The sequence below is a fragment of the Aristolochia californica genome, unplaced genomic scaffold (assembly GCF_029961685.1).
Source record: "Aristolochia californica isolate CCGP_79_NKW_82.1479 unplaced genomic scaffold, dmAriCali1.0.hap1 SCAF_7, whole genome shotgun sequence".
NCBI lineage: Eukaryota > Viridiplantae > Streptophyta > Magnoliopsida > Piperales > Aristolochiaceae > Aristolochia > Aristolochia californica.
Window position 1 is genome coordinate 39,724,648 of NW_027182268.1, and position 22,299 is coordinate 39,746,946.

General features: G+C 37.0%; 4 protein-coding genes and 1 long non-coding RNA gene across 9 annotated transcripts; 3 read left to right on the forward strand and 2 right to left on the reverse strand.

Moving 5' to 3' along the window:
* Nucleotides 1–683: 683 nt before the first annotated feature.
* On the reverse strand, nucleotides 684–9,322 carry LOC137937140 (acetyl-CoA acetyltransferase 2-like). 3 transcript variants are annotated; one of them, XM_068782218.1, is made up of 16 exons: nucleotides 9,108–9,322; nucleotides 8,949–8,963; nucleotides 8,115–8,188; nucleotides 7,161–7,259; nucleotides 6,901–7,074; nucleotides 6,707–6,812; nucleotides 6,216–6,354; nucleotides 4,930–5,007; nucleotides 4,787–4,852; nucleotides 4,626–4,711; nucleotides 3,650–3,749; nucleotides 3,407–3,517; nucleotides 3,194–3,235; nucleotides 1,698–1,784; nucleotides 1,420–1,523; nucleotides 684–927 (listed from the first exon to the last, which is right to left on the reverse strand). In XM_068782218.1, exons 3-15 carry the CDS (start codon nucleotides 8,152–8,154, stop codon nucleotides 1,434–1,436), a joined length of 1,218 nt encoding a protein of 405 aa, XP_068638319.1. In that variant the 5' UTR covers nucleotides 8,155–8,188; nucleotides 8,949–8,963; nucleotides 9,108–9,322; the 3' UTR covers nucleotides 684–927; nucleotides 1,420–1,433. The 3 variants fall into 3 exon arrangements, with proteins under 3 accessions (XP_068638319.1, XP_068638318.1, XP_068638317.1); XM_068782217.1 differs by having other exon boundaries at nucleotides 8,949–9,023; XM_068782216.1 differs by lacking the exon at nucleotides 9,108–9,322 and having other exon boundaries at nucleotides 8,949–9,056.
* A 400-nt stretch (nucleotides 9,323–9,722) lies between these two features.
* On the forward strand, nucleotides 9,723–11,464 carry LOC137937828 (protein ROOT INITIATION DEFECTIVE 3-like). The gene has a single exon (XM_068783003.1). The coding sequence runs from the start codon at nucleotides 9,886–9,888 to the stop codon at nucleotides 11,077–11,079; it is 1,194 nt and encodes a 397-aa protein (XP_068639104.1). The 5' UTR covers nucleotides 9,723–9,885; the 3' UTR covers nucleotides 11,080–11,464.
* Nucleotides 11,465–11,821: 357 nt separating this feature from the next.
* Nucleotides 11,822–13,283, forward strand: LOC137937457 (large ribosomal subunit protein eL13z-like; the record flags this gene model as incomplete). Its single annotated transcript, XM_068782517.1, has 3 exons — nucleotides 11,822–11,884; nucleotides 12,757–12,915; nucleotides 12,990–13,283. Coding segments are annotated over 3 exons (453 nt in total), but the record flags the coding sequence as incomplete, so codon positions are not given.
* Nucleotides 13,284–15,663: 2,380 nt separating this feature from the next.
* Nucleotides 15,664–17,231, forward strand: LOC137937617 (uncharacterized). Its single transcript, XR_011109628.1, has 3 exons — nucleotides 15,664–15,958; nucleotides 16,049–16,247; nucleotides 16,386–17,231. It is a non-coding gene; the product is annotated as an uncharacterized lncRNA (long non-coding RNA).
* Nucleotides 17,232–17,598: 367 nt separating this feature from the next.
* LOC137936461 (protein C2-DOMAIN ABA-RELATED 11) lies at nucleotides 17,599–20,944 on the reverse strand. Of its 3 annotated transcripts, XM_068781153.1 has the most exons (6): nucleotides 20,483–20,944; nucleotides 20,162–20,349; nucleotides 19,937–19,968; nucleotides 19,269–19,410; nucleotides 18,389–18,484; nucleotides 17,599–18,078 (listed from the first exon to the last, which is right to left on the reverse strand). In XM_068781153.1, the coding sequence occupies exons 4-6, from the start codon at nucleotides 19,377–19,379 to the stop codon at nucleotides 17,764–17,766; spliced, it is 522 nt and encodes a 173-aa protein (XP_068637254.1). In that variant the 5' UTR covers nucleotides 19,380–19,410; nucleotides 19,937–19,968; nucleotides 20,162–20,349; nucleotides 20,483–20,944; the 3' UTR covers nucleotides 17,599–17,763. The 3 variants fall into 3 exon arrangements, with proteins under 3 accessions (XP_068637254.1, XP_068637253.1, XP_068637252.1); XM_068781152.1 differs by lacking the exon at nucleotides 19,937–19,968; XM_068781151.1 differs by lacking the exons at nucleotides 19,937–19,968; nucleotides 20,162–20,349 and having other exon boundaries at nucleotides 20,350–20,943.
* Nucleotides 20,945–22,299: the final 1,355 nt, after the last annotated feature.

Consider the following 22,299-nt stretch of genomic DNA (forward strand, 5'->3'; position numbering starts at 1 on the left):
TCGTTAAGTATAATAAGTTAAATTTGACATTTTCTAAGTTCAATTTGTTAGTTCGTGAGCTGACTCATTAACATAATTTTTTTATAAAAATTACCATTTACTCTAATTGTTCTCATCAATTCTCTCTTCAGTTGGTTAACAGTTACTCTTATTTAATTCAAACTTAACAAACGATCAGTTTAAATAAGGTTTTTCTTTTAAGTTTATTAAATTAATTATTATACATTAATATACGTTATTATAAAGTCTTTAACTCTTTTGTAATAGTGTATAGTTCAATGGTACTAACTTCATCATAATATTTTCTTTATTTATTGTGATAATTTTAAAATATAAATTAGAACCATTACCCTTCCGCTCGGACAACAATACGAAACATTACCCTTTGATGCTCAAAACCACAAGAACAAATGGATGATTGCTTCAATGCATTGGTTTTTTTTTTTAGAACAATGTATTATTTACGTGGAGATGGAGGGTGTCTTGATTTTTCGTGGCGTCTCACTTTTTTTAAGAGGTTTTGCTTTTAGAGACATCTTATTAGATGATATATCTTGGATATTACATGTTATTAGAGATCATGTCCTATTTCTGCCCCGATGATCACCCTCATCGACTACGAGTCTTGGATAGTTAAGAAAAAGTTGTGCGTTATTCTAGTCGACCAAAAGCCTTGTCCAAAATACCTCCTATGATCAGCAAATTTATGAAACAGAATCAATTTCATATTACTTAGCACCTGCTTCCTTTGTCTGTGACTACATCCCTCCTACTTTCAGAGAGACCTTTAGACAAGACTCGGCCAAGATCTACTACTTAGGCCTCAATTTCTGTACTACAACTCACTATTATTGAGAGCAATTGCAAACCAGGTAACTAGTCAACATAGATTATAGATAAAGTCATCCTCTGATTCTCATAACCCGCCTGAAATGGATTAAAAATCTTGTAAGTCACTGCACTAAATTCTAGAACACAAAAAAGTTGATGGTGACTATGCCTTGTAACTTTTATACATGCAGCAAATAGCATGAGCACACACGCACATATACAGCAGAACACACAGTAAAGCAAAAAAAAAAACTGAAAAAAGTATGGGAAACTTGACCGAATTTGAAAGGAAAGTAAAAATATTTTCTTTTAAACGGTGAGTAATTCTATTAAGCGAAAAAAGGGCAAATAACCCTATAAAGGAGCTAACAAGAGGTAAGAAAAAAAAACACCGAGACAGAAGAGAACAGCAATTAACTACGAGAACCCAAGCCAACGAGTCAAATTGCTAATCTACAATGCAGAGCACATGGAGCACATGTAAGAATAGTGCTAATCATAATCTTTAGTTTTATAAAACAAGTCAATTTGAAAATCTTATGGACTAAACAAGGAACATGACAACATTGCAGAGAACATTGAGCTTACCAAATTGGAAAAGCTTATATGAGCTCTAGAACAAGTGCTGAAGCTCCACCCCCTCCATTGCAAACACCTGCAACTCCATATTTCCCACTTCTTTGTCTCAATACCTGCCACATTCATAATAATTTAAAAAAAAAAAAGCCAAGGTTTACATAAGAAGAATATTCAGGAACCCAGAGAGGACTGCAGGATGGTTGATCGTAATCATAAACAGTGAAGAGTATTAGAAGAAAAGAAAATATAAAATAAAACAACAAAAATTAAGCAGTAAGGAAAGATACCCCCAATAAAGTCACCAAAATCCTAGCCCCACTGCAACCAAGAGGATGCCCCAAGGACACAGCTCCACCATGTACATTTACCCTGTCCTGAAATATAAAGTGAGAAAAACAGTTGAGGACTGATGAAATTTCTGATTGTCGAACAGATATTTAACTTAAAATGATCTAATTTTACCCAAAAAAAGGAAACAGATCAATAAATTCTTTATAAGTATTAAAAGATCAGTTTCTCACATCCACTATCCATTAACAATGGAACAACGTTGTCAAATGGTCCAGTTATCAGGTCGACCCCATTATAAGAGTGTAAAAAGATTTATAGAACCTTCATGAAAGCCTAAAGATTGATTCAGTTCAACTATCTAATAGGTATTTAGCTTTTTACCTAAAAAAAAAAAAAGCATTTAGCCTAATATACGAAGCTTTCAGTGCAAAAGAAGAAATGAAACATAGCAACGCCACATTATTGTACTGTTTCAAGGATAACAACCTTATGCCTTAACCACTACTGATGGACCTTGCCTACGACACTGTAAGTCAAAGAAAAAGAAAAGAAAAGGCCCGCTGGTGTGGTTTAACCCATTATACAACATAAAAAGTTGTATAAAATCTTCATGAAAATTGATAGTTGATGACAGTACTCTTTCGTACACCTGGGAATGCCAAAGACAAAGGCAGGTTTAGCAGGGATACTGTTTTATACAGTGGTAGGCAGTCACGTATTAGAGGAAACCTGTCTTGCAGGTATGATCTGATGGGGAGACTACAAAGGCATGACCAGTCAATCAGATACAAGCAAACAGCATCAGGTGAAGTCATGATTTGGTGACCTCGGATCAGGTTATTAATCCACAGTGAAGAGACAAGCAGCATTCAGGAATACAGCAGGAGCCACCATGCATGACCTCACAAGAGGTGTAGATCACCTCACTAGATCAGCTGTGAATAACTCTGCACCAGATCCAATCTCTGATTTGGGGAACATCGTGTGGAGCAGCTAATTAAATAAATGGGACGGTGATAGAAAGCTTCAGCTAACATGCAGCAGATAGGTGCATCCAAATCAGGCGAAAATAAGATTTGGTAAGGATCATGCATTCGGAAGACAGCAGCAAAGGCATTTTGTGGTGGATCATGTAAGGAAAAGGCATTTAATATAGTAGAAGAATGCATGACCTTGTGGGTATGATGTGCGGGACTAGCCAACAAAATAAACAAATATACAAGTGCAGATTCAAATTTGAATAGGACCAGAGCTGGATACTTAAGCACAAGGTCTGACTGGGGTACAGATATTGCTGTATCTCATTTAATCATCAAAAGATATTGCTGATCCCAGTCTCTCATATCTGTTCCCTTAACAGAACAATCTGGAAACTTCATTTCAACTGCCATGATGGAATTAGACGATGAAACTTGCCTCTACTAATAAAAAGTTTAATAAGGAGGACAACCTAACAAAGGGATTGATACTAAAGATAACTTAAATGACTCACTGGATGAAGCCCGAGGAGCTTCTGATTTGCAAGAGCCACAACCTGAAGAACAGTAAACAGATTATGAGAAAAACCTGGCAACAAATATAAGTCAAACTGTTTAAAAAAATAATAATGACAATAAAAATAATAATAAGTAATTGATAAAGGTGAATGATTGTATGGCCCCCTAAAAAAAGAAAAAGAAAAAAAGAAAATTATGAAGTTACTCACAGAGAATGCTTCATTAATTTCATAGTAATCAACTTGAGAAGCCTCCAAGCCAGCATTTGAAATTGCCTTAGGTAACGCAAGAGCTGGAGTAGTAGTGAATAACTCAGGTGCCTGCAGAGCCAAATATATATCCAACAGATTAAAAGGTACGGTTAAAAATGACAGCACAATCACCAAGGCTGGGATTTGAAGGAAAATAAGGGATCCATCTACAAACTAATTTGTAAACTTAAGTCATCATACCTGAGCAGCATCAGCATATCCAGTGATCTTTGCAATAACTTGAAGACCAAGCTTAAGTGCTGTTTCTCCACTCACTAGAACTAGTGCGGCAGCACCATCACTAATCCAAAAACAGTAGTTCAAATTTAGCCACAAGATCAACAATGAATTACTTCCAAAAGGTCTAAATGCATGCTTCAAGCTCCAACCACCATTTTTTTAAATGTTGAACCCCTTACCCTAAAGAGACTAGACACCCCCCCTGCCCCCCACTTGCTCTGATGACACACGATACATGTAAATGCATGTTTTAGACACCCTGAACTAGAACTACTGTCATGATTCTTTTTTTACAAGATAAACAAACAGACACTGACATTACAGAGAGAACAATGGTTTTATGAAGACAACTGATGCTAGGACTTCTTTCTTTTCTTTTATGAATAGGAATAATATTCAGATTATTTAGATATTATTTCAAATAGTCTTTAAATCCTTTCTATTTTATATTACAGAAAATCTGAAAGAAAGTCTCGTAAGTGAGAAAATTACAAAGAGATGAGCTGAATTCAAAAAACTGGTGGTGTTGATGGAGGCCCACAGACTCTTATCAAGTGGCAAAACATCATATAGATGGTAAGGGTAATTTATGACAAGTGTCATGGATTTAAAGATTGGCTATAATGTAGTGCATTCTAATAAAAATAATAAAACTCATTTTGAAATGTTGATAGATGGAAGCTCAGCAAAGCAGGATAAAGAACCATGATGAAAGAAAGTTAATATTACAGAAAACCCTAGAATATGTCCTATGCAAGTGCATTAAACAGTAGCAGCAGTACACTAAGTTCCTACAGTTTTGAGTTCCAGTAAAACTTTTCCACGAAAAACAAGAGATCTAGCACATATACTCAATTAAATCCACGTGAATAATAACAAAATTGACAACATTTAAAGCATCCAAAGCATCAAAAGGTAAGCAGGAAGCAAAACAAACCTTATACTAGAAGCATTGCCCGCAGTTACAGAACCACCATTATCTTTGAAAGTTGGTCTGAGCTTCCTTAGCTTCGCAGGATCAAACTGGAAAAAAAAGGCCAATAAATAAGATATGTAGCATGGAGAAATTACTGATTTATCAAAACAATCAGTCCTTACTTTTTCTAGGCCATCGTCCTTATCAACAAGGGTACATGGCTTTCCTCTCCCACCAGACACTTCCACCTGCATGTAAGAACATGGAAAATGAGAGACCAGTACAGATGGAGCCACAATTTTAGATTTTTGAAAAGGCATCTAACCGGAACAATTTCCCATGCAAAAGCACCAGAAGTTTGAGCAGCAATTCCACGCTCAAAGCTTTGAATAGCAAATGAATCCTGAGAAAGATTAGATGTGTCAACTAGAAATTTGCAAGTGAATCAAATTGACATCACAAAAGCAGTAGTTACAAGTTTGCAATAAATATACAACAAACATGTGATATGCAAGCATAATATAGATAAAAGAAGATAATAATGAAGTTGTAAACACTTTAAAATAATAATAATAATAATAATGAAGTTGTAAAGCATAATAGTCAACTTAGCTAGATCACAAATATCTCGAGTTATATGGAGAAATAGTAGAAAATTTCATAAGCAGGGGGTCAGAAAATTATCCCCTTGAATCTTATGGGTCTCAAAACACCTGACCTAGAAAAGAACAAAGAGCTACACCGACTCAAAGAAACAAAAATATATGACAGAGGGAGAAGATAAGATAGCAAAAGAAGGAAACTTGAAATTTTAAAAACACCTCCATGGTGATGCACTTTTCAAGAAGGAAAACATAAAGGCAGTGGCAACCTGGAGGGAGAAATTAAGTTAGGAAAAGAAGGATACTTAAAATTTTAAAACACCTCCATGGAGATAAACTTTTTTAAGAAGGAAAACATAGAGGCAGCGCCAACCTGGAGATTTTTAATTCTTATTCATTACCAATCACTCTAAGAACATATTCTTTCAAAATATTACATCAGCCCTTTCACCATCTTAGGAAATTGAGTGTCCCAGCATGCAACAGGGACATAATTCTCTCTGCTACATCCACAGGAGAAGTTTGCATCGTCCATGCTAAGAAACTAAACAGGAAGGTCCAGTAAATAAAAATTCTGATCCTTCATATTCAGAAAAAACAGTTCTGCTCATTGGAAACTTCATAGACCATTGAGCCAGTATAGGTCAGATCTACTATTTGTCACTGTCCCAAGCTACATAAGACCAGATGGACTAAGTCACAGCCATGAAACTTCAGCTATTGGGTCCACATATATGAATTTGAATATAACTATTCCTATAGCAAATTTCTACTTAATTAAGAGGTCCTGATAGGAAGCCTCAAGAATGAAATAACCTCAAAACAGAATCCAGGAAATGTGAAGTTGGAGAACGACTGATGCATTCCTCAAAGATGAAATGGAACAACCTCTAGGGAATTTATTTAACCTGGATTGATTAGCATCCAAGGAAAAATATGGCAGTCCATCTAATACTGGAACAAATGTTACTTGAAAGATTTTAGAAAGTAAATTGTTATTGAAAAATACCTGCTCCTCCCTGCTCACATTATGCTGCTCAGCACAAAGTTCAGCACAAGAACCCATGGCATAGTCATTATAAACATCCCAGAGACCATCTTTCAGCATCCCATCTATAACAGAATCATGCCCAAATCGAGACCCCTTTCTGCTTGTATGAATGATTCATGACAGTTCAGTAAGAATTATATTTCACAAAGAAAGACCGGTAGTGTTTTAAAACATGATAATAATAAGTTGATCACAAATTCCATATTTCCCATTTTTCTGATGTCAAGAAGCAGGCAGATGAAAGAATGCTTCCACAACATATAATAAGACTGATGAGGTTCTAAAGTTTTTGCATTAGTTACTACCGTTGATCCTTAGCATTAACAAGTATTGTCCCATCATGTAGTTTGAATGGGATCAGCCACTACTAATTCCCCTTCTAAATAGAAATCATCACATGCATCCAAAAACCTAACCTTGTCTCTAATGTGGTAGAAAAAAATACTAACCTCGCTTCAGCTAGATATTTTGGTGCATTTGACATACTTTCCATGCCACCAGCCACAACAACATCATTTATACCTAACTTGATGCTCTGTGCCGCTAGCATTGTTGCTGAAATAAATGACAAAAGAACTCAATATAACACTTGCAAATGACATTTGGAGAATCAAGCACTATGTTAATAAGTATAGTCCATTACCCTTCATCCCTGATGCACAAACTTTGTTAATGGTGGTGCAGACCACAGTACTTGGAATCCCTGCACCTAAAGCAGCCTGTCTGGCAGGCGCCTGCCCCAAATTTGCACTCAAGACATTACCAAAGTAGACCTCTTGTACAAGTTCTGGTTCAACATTCGCCCTTTTAAGAGCACCTAAATTGGAAGAACTAGAAGTTGGTGAAATGTGAACGTTTGTGTATCAAGAAACAAAATAGAGGCAATTTGAGAAAAAATCATACATTGAATAGCTATAGACCCTAATTTTGTGGCAGAGAGAGATGACAGAGAACCAAGAAAGCCTCCCATTGGCGTTCGTGCAACTCCAACAACACATACATCTGCACAAAAAGCATCAGAGAAATAAAAAATATTAAAACAACATATACAATTTCTCTTGTAAATCTCAAAACAAAACAGAATATTTTATTTTTGCAGACAGCCACATCAGCAAGGAAGAAGAAATCCCAACATATAATGGCTGACATTATAAAGTACATCAAGATGTAAGATCATAAAGATATAAACTACTGAAACAAAATTATAAGTATTTATCTACTCCAAACAAACTGTATACATCTTAAAAAGAAAATCAACAATACGAATTTAACAAAAAAATTCAAGTGGAATACTCAAAAAAATTGGGGCAGTCACAAAATATAGGAAAATGATAATGTCAAACAAATGGTTGATGGTAAGTTTCAAAATAAGACTACAACCTAGTCATTGTTCTAAGATCAGGACCAAAGTCTTGGTACCAATCCATCAAAGGCAACCATAGCATAGGTTCATTGAATACTGAAATTTTAGGCCAGATAGCTCAAACAGAAAATGCAAATGACCAGTGATTTTGTCCAAACCCAGAAGTGAGCACTAGTATCTTAAAGAGACAAAAGAAAATCTGAAAGTGATATCCCAGTCCATCCATCAGCCTAAAGCTTTTTAGAGGGTTACACAAATGTACTTTTATTTTTAAAAAAATTACAGAGAAGAGTACATAAAAGCACAAGTAAGCCAGAAAAACGAGACCCTTAAGATGTGTTAAGTCAGATCAATATTAATAGCATTTGCTGTTTCACAGCCAGTAAAATGTCTCTCTTGACAACAACCTATAGGATATGCAAAACATTGAAACATAATGGAGATCAAATTATACAATAAATTGGAAAGTGCACACAGAATGCAAAAGTACTCACCACGAGGACAAATTGAATTGGAGTCTGCTGCAGGCGCCATTGATGTTTCCGAAAAAGAAGTGCTTCAAACAATTCTGCCAAAATATCATGGACTTGAGAGACATGCAAATAGGGCCAAGCCACCAAACTATTTCCACTTTTTACCGAACGAAAAAGAGACAGAAATGAGCTAATAATCAGCTCATGTGTTTGTGACAGCTCACAGGAAAAGCATGACATATTTAGATGTAATTCAATAGTTGACATTTATGTATATACACGACCTCTATGCACGCATGGATATATCTGGGTAAGTAAAAACGAATAGATCCTTCTCGAATCTCAATAATTTCGAAACAAAAATTCTAGAGATGATTCAATGCAAAACAATCAAGTATTACATATCGGAAGCATCGGTACACTAAAGCGAACACAAAAAAAATAAAAATAAAATAAATAATAAAATGAAAAAACCTATTCACAGAAAAATCTCAAGAACAGGAAAGTTACAACATAAACTAATCCAAAGAAATGAAATAACAGCATACCAGTACATCAGTTGGTATGAAACGACTAAAATCCAACTGGGCAGAAAAATAACCATTTAAAACAACAGATCAAGATTAACGTCAGGGATTCTCACAAAATCTCGCAATCATCAACCAGTAGAAAAAAAACATGAAGATTCATTGAGGATCAAATACGCTCGAAACACAAAATTGTTTAGCAAAACAAAATCGATCAGAAAAAGATGGACTGTGAATTCAGTAGAAGGTGTTAAGAAATACGGAAACATCAACCACACCGGACACGAATCTGATATAAAGACAGCTAACAAGAGAGTAGAGAACAAACCCCAGGGCTCGGGACCTTTTTCCTCCGACCCACAGCAAATGCAAGAATCAAGCAATCAGCAAAAGATTCAGAGATCTGTTATTATCACAAATAATCAAGCGTGCGCAGCGCTCAGTCAGTTATAGAGGGAAATTCAGAACAATAAAATTACAGCTATACCCCCAGCGAACACCCGGCTGGCTGCCCAGTGAACGGGTCAACAGTCAATCGCGACTTTGCATCATCTCGCCGGATAGATAAAGAAATTCGAGTTGGCAAGATTGAACTCGGATTTGGCTGCTGCCGCTGTGTACAAATTTCTTTCTGATTATGTAAGATTTCTACCGAAATGCGGAACGAATCTGCATGTCCGCATCCTGCTGGTACATCAAGTAAGAACTTGTGAAAGGCGATGTGATTATTCTTGTAATTTTGCAGTCAGGTGGGTGGGCGACTAATCACGTGATTTACGTTCCACGTGATTAAGATGGAATTCTTTACCTAAAACGCAGACATACGATGGAACAACAGCCGCCAACCATTCTGCAGCTAGGCCTTCAAATTTGACAAATTGAGAGTTAGAATTTCCTTTAATCAGACTATAATATGACATTCGCTCACGGAATACTAGATTCAGGTTCAGGTCTAAACCCACAGTAGTTAATAAAGATCTAAGCCCACTGATCCGCCTGAGGAGGAGGCCCAGTTCAAAGGCAAATGACAACCTTCTCTTTTCGAAAGAAAACAACAAACCAAAACTGTGAAGTTCGTGATGAACCCTGAAAGAGAAGACTGCGTATTTACAGTTTCCGTTACGGCTGACCACGCTTTCAACGCGTCTCCTCGACACTGAGCTCTACCAACTTTTTCTTGCTCACACTCGTAATCCCCAGTTCAAACCATTTGCTGGTAGAAACAGTCTCCGGCGCTATTTCTCGTCCAAAACCTTCGCCGGCGAATGACATCAATTTCCCGCGAAATCCTCCTAGCAATCTCCCCGGAGGGGCCCATCACAGCTTACGATGCTTTCACGGGCAACCTACTGGCGCAGTTTTCTGGGATTCGATCCCCGCCGAAGGGTATTACACTCGCCGGAAAAAGCGTCATTGCAGCCTCCCATATCTCTGCTGCTACGGCCTCCGGCTCTATTTGTCTCTACAACTGGTGGTCTTCCGCTGCCTTCCACCACATACCCACCCCCGAACCAGTAGCACCACTTGTTGCCACATCCGATGGTTCATATCTCTTCTCTGGCGGATTGTCCGGCCATATCCATGCTCTCTCAATTCCTTCAGGGGAACTTCTCCGTTCGTTCCCTGCCCATCATAAACCCGTCTCCTGCTTAGCTGTTAACGACGACAGCTCTCTTCTGATATCAGGTGGGGATGATGGGTCCATCACTGTATTCCCTATCCTCCAAATATTAGACGTGTCTTCAGTGGGTGATTCTGTGCGATTCCCATTGTACCAACTCCGAGCCCATAGTTCATCGGTGACCGCCGTCACTACTGGCACCGGTGGATGTAATTCAACAGTAATTTCAAGCTCGTTGGACTGCACCTGCAAATTTTGGAGCCTTGCTCATGGCAGCCATCTTCGTACCGTTCGATTTCCCACTGTGATCTGGTGTGTAGCTGTTGATATCACTGAGTCGGAGTTTTATGCAGGTGGGGCAGATGGGCGGGTGTACATTGGGATAATGAAGGTTGGCAAAAGACAAGTAGCTAGCAGCGATATGGGAGTGGTAGCATGGGCTCCAGAGCACGGTGGAGCTGTGATAGCGGTAGCGGTGGCAAACCAAGGCCTCAACCTGGTCTCAGCCTCTGCAGATGGGAGCATTAGGATTTGGGATGTAGAGACTGGCACTGTGGTCAGAGTTTTTGGACAAGAAAGGGGAAGCATCATTGATCTTGTGGTCACAAAAGGCTTAGCTAGCAAAGGCCTTGGAAATGATAGAGTTATACTCCGCGGTGAGAGCTCCAGTTTTTCTAGTAAGGAGCTACGGAGGCCTGTGAAGGAGATAGGAGAGATGCAGGAGTGGTTTAATGTGGTGGTGAAGGATAGGAGGGGAGCAATTGATACTCTAGAAGTGGCAATCAGCACATATGAGAGACTGTTGGGGCTGTTTCTGAACCAAGCCAAGGGGGGGTAGCACTTCATAATTGACAAATTCATCCAGAAACAGAACTATGTATACAGTCTATAGAGAAGCTAAAAGCTCATATGAGGCTATCAAGAAAGTTCTAGGCAGTTCATATCAATGTCTCTATGAAATAGTTTAAAGGGCAATATGGATACAAAGTAGTCATACACAATCTGTTCTATTAGCTAATGCTAAAATGAAGATAAACAAGGAACTCTGTATTATCCTTTCTGTGTATGCTAATCTGTTCTGTATCATCCATGAACACGCTATGAAGAATTAACATCCATTAAGGAAATCTACAATGACAAAAAAAAAAAAAAAAGCAAGGCAGCTACTAAAAACACATTAGGGGGAGCACAATTGTTCTTGAACATGTACAGAACTTGGTGAGTAAGAGACAAAATACAAAGAAAACACTAATTTAGAGTAGCACCTGAGGTTGTTCTGCTAGGTTTCTTCCTGAGCAAGAACTCCCTTTCGCACCCCAAAAGATATTGATGCAATCTCTGGGGTAGAACCATAGAGTTTTTCATCATCAGCATGCCAACCCACATAATCTTAACCATTCTTGTAACGATTCGAGACTAATTAGTTAATAAATTTATTGATTACATGATCAGTAATAATTCAATTACTTATAATTCCTTAAGAACTTGCTGATCTCGCAATGGTCATTCAATGAAAGGACACAGCTAACTTTTTCGTAATTCTTAAGGTCAACTTAGGAATTTTCTTTTTTTCTATATAACCTCGCAATGGTCATTTCTGCGTTGGGCGGCCATCGGAAACTCTCTCCCATTCATCCGCAGAGGTACTCGACTGTTGTTTTCTTCTGAAGTTCTTCATCTTTGTTTCTTGTTCTACGGCAGTTTTTATTTTTCATTCTTTGAGAAATCTTTTCGCGGCTTTTGTCACGTATCAGGAGATTTTCAGTTTCTTCCGAGGTTTTTGAATTAGACTGGACATACTCTCTCTAGTTTTATTTTGTCCTATCTTGTGAGAAAAGTTAAAACTTTTAAGTTATATGTTCTCTGTTCTTTTCATCTTGTTGTGAAATGTCATAATTGGGAAGATTTCTTGTGGCTTAAGAGTTGAGTTTCCTTCTAAAATTTAGTTGATCAATACTGTCTTGCATTATTGTTATAAAATAACAGAGTTCATGGGAAGCAAATATATTTCTTTGTCTGAATGAATTGTTTCCTGAAAATGGCAAGAGAAGCAAAGAGAATGCTTCTTGCATTCCTCTCTTAACAATCACGTTCTTTCACCTTTTTATTGTATATATTATAACATCCTCTTTTTAGGCCTCTAAAGTTTTCCAGCCAACTCTCATTACCTGATTGGAGGCATCCTCTCTAGGAATTATCATGTGTAATTTGGTATCTTTTTATCACATTAATTTGGACTATAATGTGCTTTAGGCCTTTGCCTCAATGGCTTTTGGGGAGAGGGCTTAGTGTGATGGCTTAGGTTCAAGCTCACCTGGGTAAGGTGTTCAACATCCAAAAAAACTTGAATGAAAAAAAGACCACCTTTTATCACTGTTTTGAATACGTTCCTGTATATTTACCCTATCATATTGTAATTATATTTTTTTCCATTTGGTTAGTACATTTTCACACTTTCGTATTTGGATGAGAAGAGTTTTATCATTTACTGATGTAGTAAACGTGTGTCTTCTAGGCAGCTGGTATTCCAAAGAAATTGGCCCCAACTATTGGTGTTGCTGTGGATCATCGCCGTAAAAATCGATCATTGGAGAGTCTTCAGGCCAATATTCAAAGGTTGAAGACATACAAGGCGAAACTGGTTATCTTCCCAAGACGATCTGGCAAATTCAAGGTGAATATTGAAAATGATTTACTTGGTTTGATTTGGTTATTGAAGTAAACCTGGAGATTCAAGTGTGTTCCCAGAATGGAGATTCAAGTCGCGAGGAACTGGCTTCAGCTACTCAGGTCCAAGGTGAATACCTGCCTATCAGGGGTGAGCACCCGCGGGTTGATTTGGTTAGTGTGACTGCTGAGATGAAGGCATTTAAGGCATATCAGAAGCTTCGCGTTGAAAGGATGAACAAGCGTAACCAGGGTGCAAGGTTGAAGAAAGCTTCTGAAGCAGAGAAGGAAGAAAAGAAACAGCTTCGTTAAGTGTAGGTTGTAGAATGAGTAATTCTAAAATATTTTCTTTTGGCGGGGTTAGTCCACAATAAACTTGAAATGAATTGATTCAATTTTAACTCATTCAACTCATCCTAGACAAGTTCAAATGTATTGGAAAACAGATTTCAGTGTAAATACCCCAAAATGAAAAGTATGATATAAACAAGGGAATGAGTAACTTTTTATAATATATTTAAATATAATATATACTGAAACAGATAATTAACTAAAATAAACATGGTTATTACACTTATGAGTGATTTAATGTATAGTATTAGAATATATTAATAACCTAATTAATGAAAAATTATATTATATTAATTAATTATTATAGTTTATTATAAATTAATACAATAATTACGTGTGATTAGAATAAATTATTAAAAATAAATAAATAAAAATAAAAATTAACATGAGTGAATATAATAAATAAATAAATTATTTTTTAATAATATAAGATAAGTTTTAATATTTAAAACCACTAATTTAATACAATAATAAAAAATAAATATATATATTTATCAATAACATAATATAATTTTTTATGTATTATTAATTAATAATATATTGTCACAAAATTTTAAATCATTGGTTGTATTAATTATAGCAATGGGATAATTAAACCAAAACCATTTATCGAATATTTATTTTAAAATATTTTAATTATGACTATTAAATCAATAATTTAATATAGTAATTACAAAATAAATATATTAAATAAAAAAATATAAATTATTATTCTTATTACGATGGAAAAATTAAACTCGCGTGTCGTCTTCCTCAGCTGAGGGAGGAAGGCCGACCGGGGGGGGGGAAGAAGAGGGGAGGCCGAGAGGGAGCAAAACCGACGGAAGGGGGGGTTAGTCCACAATGAACTTGAAATATAGTGAAGAATTCAATTCATCTTAAATGAACGGATTCAATTTTAACTCATCCTTGGGTGTTAGGGTAGATGAGTTCAAGTACATTGGAAAATAGATTCCAGTGTTAGAGCCCCCAAATAAAAAATATGAGTAACCTTTTATAATATATTTAAATATAACATATACCTAAACAGATAATTAACTAAAATAAATATGGTTACTACACTTATAAGTGATTTAACGTATAGTATTAGAATATATTAAAATCCTAATTAATGAAAAATTATATTATATTAATTAATAATTATAGTTTTATTTAAATTAATACAATAATAAAATATTAACATATATATATATATATATATATATATATATATATATATTTATCAATAACATAATATATATTTTTACGTATTATTAATTAATAACATAGTGTCACAAAATATAAAACCATTGGTTTAATTAATTATAACAATGGGATAATTAAACCAAAACAATTTATCAAATATTTATTTTAAAAATACTTTAATTATGACTATTAAATCACTAATTTAATATAGTAATTATAAAGTAAAATATATTAAATAAATAAAAATAATTATTTCATAAATAAAAAATATAAATTATTATTCTTATTATGATGGTTTAATTTTTCTTTAAATTTTCTTTAACTTAGGAAAAATTAAACCATCATCTTCCTCATGATGTGCATCATCTTCCTTAGCGGCAGGAGACTGCTATGACGGAGGTGGCGCTCAGACGGGAAAAGAGAGGGAGGCCGAGAGAGAAGAGAAGTCCTCTCGGCCTCCGCTGCTCAGCGACGAAGGTCGCACGTCCCGCACGCTTCAATTGTCTGATTCGCAAAGCTCTTAATCTAATGAACTAAATAATGCAAGAGTAATTTATCTCACTTCATGTTGGACTAACTCCCCCTTCTCATACTCATGATAAGCTTCTAAAAGTTGATAAGATAGGGAAATGCACCAAATGTTTCATTCTTTCATTTTTTATTTAATCTTATGTTTTTGCTGGTGGTAGTTAATGTTGTGAGTGCCTTCATTCCGAGTCTTCCTTATTTAATAGATTTTTTATATTGAAATTGAGGAATATTTTAAAAACATAATATATATTAAAATTAAATAATTTTTATAGAATTTTCGGGGTGATAATTTGGCGAGAAGATAACGTCTTTTTCGGAAAGTCATTCAACAGTCAACAAAGGAAAGATTCCCCTCGCTTCGGGGGGCGCGTGGCATACGGCCGAGGAGGTCTTAATCGGGAAAACCTGCAACAGTCGGTCACCCTCATTAATCCCATCTTTAGTTCCTCATTTACTGCCTTTCCGTTTCTTGTAATTACTATCAAATTACGACAGCTATCTTTAACTAATTTTGGAGGAATCCATAAATTCGGGGAACCTGTTTCGCATCTTCGCATGTGGGGCCAATAAACGGCGTTAGGCCGTTCTGGCGCCGTGAATACCAGCGTTAGGCCGTTCTGGCGTCAGCCAACGCTGCCTATATTGCTCATCCCTTTCGTCCTACTGTTCCATTGTCCTCTCGCCCTTCCATCTATTCCTTTTGTTTTATCTTCTTTCTGTACGTTTCTTTATTCTTCATTACGTTTTCTGTTTTTTTCTTTTTGGGGTAGAATTTCTGGAGTTGATTTCTGTAAAATCTTGCTTCAAGAATCGAGATGCGAAGCCTGTCGATGAAGTTATTCTATTCATTTACCAATTCTTACTGAAGCTAGGATTCATGTGCTTTCTTTTGCTTTTCAACGTCTGCTGCATCGTTTTCTGAAGGGAGGCGATAAGGGAATTTGATCGTAGGTGAGGCAGCGGCGTGGAGAGCCTCCACACAGGTAAAATCATGAATTGAAAGTGTTCATGCAGTCTGCTGTTAATGTTGTGATTTATATCTGACAATTGGGTTCTTTTTTTTTTTTTTTTAGGGATCGTGTAATGGAATAACCATGAAGTTGAAGGAGAAGAAGTGGGAGTATTAAGAGCCGTTGTTGACAGAAGATAGAGAGCACAACCCGTCAACAGCCAGAGAGAGTCTTTGTTTTTGCTGGGAGTGTGCTCTCTGATCTTCCGTCACCGCATAAGCTTCTTTCTCACTGGTTACAGTATTCCTCAATATTCAACGAGGTTAGATCTTTCCTAATTGCAAATTCTGCTCTGCCTCTCCCTCTTGGTGTCTGTGTTGTATGTTTTTGTGAGTTTTTATTTGCATGACTTCATATTTATATAGAAATATTGATATCTGTCGTGTTTATTTCTTCCCAGAATTACGAGATCAAAGGCTGGAAAGGAACAGAGTGAACCAAAAAAAAAAAAAAAAGAGAATCGGTCCCTTCCGATGTAAAAAGAATGGGAAGCAACTAGAGGAAACTTGCTACAAGCTGTGCAAGTGCCCTTGATTCTGGATTCGTTTGTACGAGCATCCGTGGGGCTCCCACGGCATCTTGCTGCTTCCTCTTTGTCAGAACAATCACGTCTCTTCTCCATTAATTATCTTTTCTTGCTTTGAACAATCGTGAAATTTAACTTGTCGATACATGCACATATAGAAACAAACCTGCAAGACAGAAAAGCTTTCGGATGCATGGCTGGTTTTTCCAGTGCTTCGGTCGCCCAGTGCTCCCGAGTGCGGAATCTATGGAGTCGTCTTCACTCTCGAATCTTTCAAGCACCTCCTGATCAGTTTCCTTAGTCCTGTTTCGGCTGTCCATTTGTGCCTGACATGCCTCGTTTGCGCTTACACTGCGTCTTCACTTCTTTCTGTTCCCAATAAAGGATACCAAAAAGCTGCGGAATTGGACTGACCTTTCTGCTTTGGGTCGCCATGGGGGTGATGCAAAAAGTCCTCTTACTTAAGAAATTTAATACTTCATGATTTTACAGAGGAAAACGTGAGGAAGACGATTCAGTAAGTAATGACAGACGCCGAAGAACCGTTGATTAAACTCGGGAAGAAAATAAATAAAAAAAGAGAAATAAGTTTAAGGTTAAGAGGGAAGAACCTCACAAATTTTAATTGTTCCAATCCGCAGTCCGTCGTCGTTGCCCATTGCCGGTTGTTACAGAAGTTTTTGAACAATCCGACCTAGTCAACGACGAAATTCAATTAAAATCGATTCATTTGACTCACCCATTCCAGAATTTGTAAGATTAAAAGCTTAATACATTTTCATCTTGTTTACTGGGTTTTTTTTTTTCCTCTGGTGGACTTGCAGAATGAACCAGTTTCCAGGCAAGGATTTTGAGATGGAAAGACAACGATTTTATAAAAAAAATTGTTCAATTGATCCGAATTCATGGGAGAGGTTTGGGATTTTTTTCCCGATATATCACCTAGATTATATCACATAATCGATCAATAAAATATTAATTTTAACGTATCCGATACAGCCTACATCGACTGATACAGATCATTACAGGAAGAGCAACGTAGGATTCTCGATCACTGGTTACTAGTTTTCCTTCAAACAAAGACTACTAACGAGGAAGAAAACCAAGGTGAAAAAGCCACATCGTAATCAAAACGAAAACATTTCTCACTCGTATTCAACCTTCCAGAGGTACAAACTCACCCTTAACTACACGTTATCCTACAGCTATGCCCACCCATTAGAATGTGCAAGTCAACCAAAACCCAGACCTGTTATACCCTTTTTGCAGTTGCAGCTGACGCCGGCGAGGTTAAATCAATCCACTTGATCTTCAACTCTATTTCTCCGGTCTCCACATCGCATAGCCTCAGCCACGCATCCTGCACGATTTCACCCTCCGCATATCTCACAAAGCTATCCTTCACCAGGCAGTTGTCCTTTGCCGGCACCACCTTCCGTATCTTCGTCTCTCCCACGGAGGCCTCAAGGACTTGCTTCAGCCTTGCAGCAGATGCCAATGGTCGAAGGTCAACATAAGCATGTCCCATCTTGTCGTCCGCCTTGAAACGATCCTTGTCATATACCTCCTGCAGCAAAACGAGATTTTGTTGTTTATAATTGGTCGATGCTAGAGGAAAATTATCATAATGTGGGAGAATCATTTGGATGTAGTATTATAATAAAGCAGAAACGTTGTTGCGGAAGAGTTCCCATCTCTGAGTTTCATCTTTTAATAGAAGTTGATCGGACTGAGTGCTCTTGGAACAGCCACATAAGGGATGTTTTTGTTTCTTTATCATCTACATCATTTCAGCATAGAGCTTGCCTGTAATTCAAGTTTGACTACAAAAACATTGAATTGTTGAATGGAAATGTTCAAACTTGAAAACAACTTACTAGTCTCAGGATTCCAGTAGGCTCGGTCACAGAGAAGTTCAATTCTTCATTCCAGACAGGATTGAGACAACTGTTTATAACCTTCGTCTTCGCTGTCTGTTAGATTAAGTATAATAATCAAATTTTGCTTCTACATCAGAGAACTAATTATTCTGTAAAAAAAGATACGTCGCACTCATTCACCTTTTCAATATGCAATTACAGCTCAAAATACTTTCCAAGGCAGAAATTTTAAATACTAACGGAACAGATTTTCAGATGAATAATTTACAGTATGAAATATGATGCAGGTGGTGAGGTTTGATGAAGAAATTGTTAAATACTGACGGAACAGACTTTCAGACGAATAATTTACAGTATAAAATATGATGCAGGTGGTGAGGTTTGATGAAGAAATTGTTAAATACTGACGGAACAGACTTTCAGACGAATAATTTACAGTATGAAATATGATGCAGGTGGTGAGGTTTAATGTATTATTTGCCAGTTGAAAGCATTAGCAATGAAATTAAGAATGGCATGGGATTGACGCCATGCATTCACTGCACCTGGAATGAGATTCAAGAATTACAACAGGAGATTCTTTCCGTCATTGCAGAAGAAGATGGGCAGCAGCCCCCTCCCATCTCCATGTAAGCACATTTTTTATTTTATTTTTGCACCAACAGGAGATGGATTTTTTACCCATTTCCGTATCTGTGATTCTAAATCAATTAGGCACGGATCAGGTTGAACCTGGTCGATCTTGAAGTTCATTTGCATAAAACTTCACACATAACCATTACTGCTTTGTTCGCCCAGGAATCTAAGGGTATCACACGGCACGTGAAAGAAATGAACACGAAGAAATCTGAAGGATATATAGTAAATAAAGAGAAACCTGATTTCCCAGTTTGACGATGACATAGGGATCGCTGGTTCTGAAATCACGAACTGCCAAGTGTTTCCCTTGTAATACAAGCACCTTCAGAAGTCGAATAGGTTCCCCCATATCGAGATAGCTGATTTCAGTCGTCTCAGACCTATCAAAGTAAGAAGAACACGAAATGTCAAAAAGGGTGGATGGACATTATCTATTTCTTTCGACCAATCCTAAGAAAGTCCTATCATCCTACCTAAAAAGAAGAAAAAAAATGCTCTAAAACACAAAAGCTTTAAGAGATCAAATTGACCCAGTTCAAATGTGAGAAGAAAGCGTAAAGGGAGATGCACAAATTAATGAAATCCACTTCTTCAAGCTAACTGATCACTGCAGCACTGAAAACCTATGCCTGATTTAAACCAGAAAAAAAAATGTTTGAAAGAAGCACCATTAACACTGAGAAAAACCTGAACTTGTACTATTAGTTTAGCAGTAGGGAAGCATAGACGAAGAAAAGAGAAGATATTTTCCTTCACAAATAACTAAAACGAGAGAAGGAAGTAACATAACTCCTAAGCTCGAGAAAATTCTCGCCTGACACAACGGCCAGCTATCAGAATCAAGAAAGATACCGCAGACATGATTTTCCTCCTTCAGAAATTAACACCAACTCTAAAAAATCTTACTTCTTTCAATCAAGAGAAGTCGGCATCTCTCTCTGATAAATGTCCCGACACAAATAAGCCGAAGTGCAGCAGAAACCAGAGGAAAAATCAGTGGCAGAATTCGAAAACGAAAATAGAACCAAAAGCTAGCACACGTCAAATCCTACATAATAAAAAAACTAAGAAGGAGCCGTCCCCGTGCATGAAGTAACAATAGAAAAAATTAGCAAATGTTTGAAGCAAAACCAGATTTCCTCGTCGCTCTCCCTGGTCTTAATGGAACGAAAAGGAGAAACCCCAACCAGATTTCCTCGTCCCTTTCCCTGGTCTTACTGGAACGAAAAGGAGAAACCCCAACCAAATTTCCTCGTCCCTTTCCCTGGTCTTATTGGAACGAAAAGGAGAAACCCCGCGAAGGAAAAGAGAGGACAAACCTGAAGCCAAAAAAACGTAGCCTGCTGCAGGAGAAAAGTAACAGAGAAAGAGGGGAGAAAAGGAGGAGAAGGAGAAAAATGAGAGGAAGGGGCGAGAAAAGGAGGAGAAGGGGAGCAGGAGAGGGATCCGCACGTCAACCCTGGTCTTCGGAATAACTCTTGTAATGAATACTGACAGTGCTCCTTCGTCTATCTTCCACCTCCCAAAAGCAGATTTCTGACGAACAAAAATCAATTTTTATTAAACAGATAATCACAATAGCATATAAAAAAGAGAAAAAAATAAAATAAGGTAGGGTTCGCGGGAAGTTGAATCGTAAGTGCCAAAGTGGAGCACTGAAGAAAAGGCTTTTCTGCAATAGTTTCCAGCAAATATACGAAAAACATTATTTTAATAATATGATTCAACATTAAAGTAAAAAATGCACTCAGAAGGAATAAATTTGAGATTAGAAATCCGTCATTTCCAACTTTAGAGCCTTGTCGGTATGAGCCATCAAGCAACAACCCGGCACGAAAATTTTCTCTTCAATCTTCACCGATGACCGGACTCTGTTTTCCCAAAGAATACGAGAAAGAGCTCTGGTTCAGAGTTCTCGTCTCAGTTACGAGAGAAAAGGTGTAACGCGGGGAAACAGCAGTCAGCACACAGACATCTTCCTTAAAAGGGAGATGGGAATTCCAGATAATTCCAAATTTCGATTAAAAATGATCCTTTGGCTGCTTGTAAATAAAACAAATAAAATTCCAGACGTGGAGAGAACGATTTCCGCACAATCTCCCTGGACGGTGCTGACTATCTGAGTTGTCTGATCATGAGCTATCTCAGGGACCGTTCGGACCGATCAATAGTTAATGGAGGTCTTTTCATCCCATTCAAATCACTCCAGTTTAAATATGACCAACGAACAGCAAAACCACTTTGAATATAATGGCACACGGCAATCAATCATAATATCTGGAAGTATTCAAATTACCAAGCAAAAATTCATTTATTGGTTAAATAGTAAGTTGTTGGTATAGCATACTTTAATTATTTTAACCATTTCCACTGTGCTTTTATAAAGGAAAAATAACCCTTTCATTGTTTTATTGTTCATATGAATGGAGAATTTACCTATCTTCTCATTGTCTTGGGCATCTCAACCAATGGGTTTTTCGACTCAGAAAGGGGAAAAAAAGGGTAAATTTTTGTTTCATTAGAGTAACTGTAGCAACAGTCAATCTTTAGTGTTAATTTTGAAGACCAACCACCCATTGGTGCTATAGGATTGACCATTTCTTTATTTTAGTGATATCTATTGACTAGTCACCAATCAAGCTAAAAAAAACCTAACTTTAATGTGCATTATGTTTGTTTGGGCTTTACTTGGTAGGATCCACTAGTACATAAAGTTACATCACATCATGTCAAGTATTGCTTCATCTTCTATTATAGAAAACAAGGATGACACACTCATTTGGGTATAGGCATAGGAGGTGACTTAGTTAAGAGCGACATCCAATTGCAAATTTCAGTAAAAAATTTAATATCATAAAAAAAAATACTATGATAAAGAGTTGTGAACAGTTATTCAAGCCTTATGTTACTGGTATCACTACCTACTTTTACATGAATTTATCCTATACTTTGACCACGAGGCCCTTCCCTATTTCAACTCTCAAAAGAAACTCAATCATAGCTGGATTGAGTACAAATACGAATATTCATGTCCTAAAGCATAGATCAAGCAGGGAAAAAAAACTCAATCATAGCTGGATCGAGTACAAATACAAATATTCATGTCCTAAAGCATAGATCAAGCAGGGAAAATAAGGTGGTCGATGCCCTAAATCGTAGAACAAGCCTGTTGTACGCCATGAGCATTTAGGTTAGTGGATCAAGCCTTCCCTGTACTTTTCAAAAGCATGAATCTACTACATCAGGTTAGTGGATCAAGCCTTCCCTGT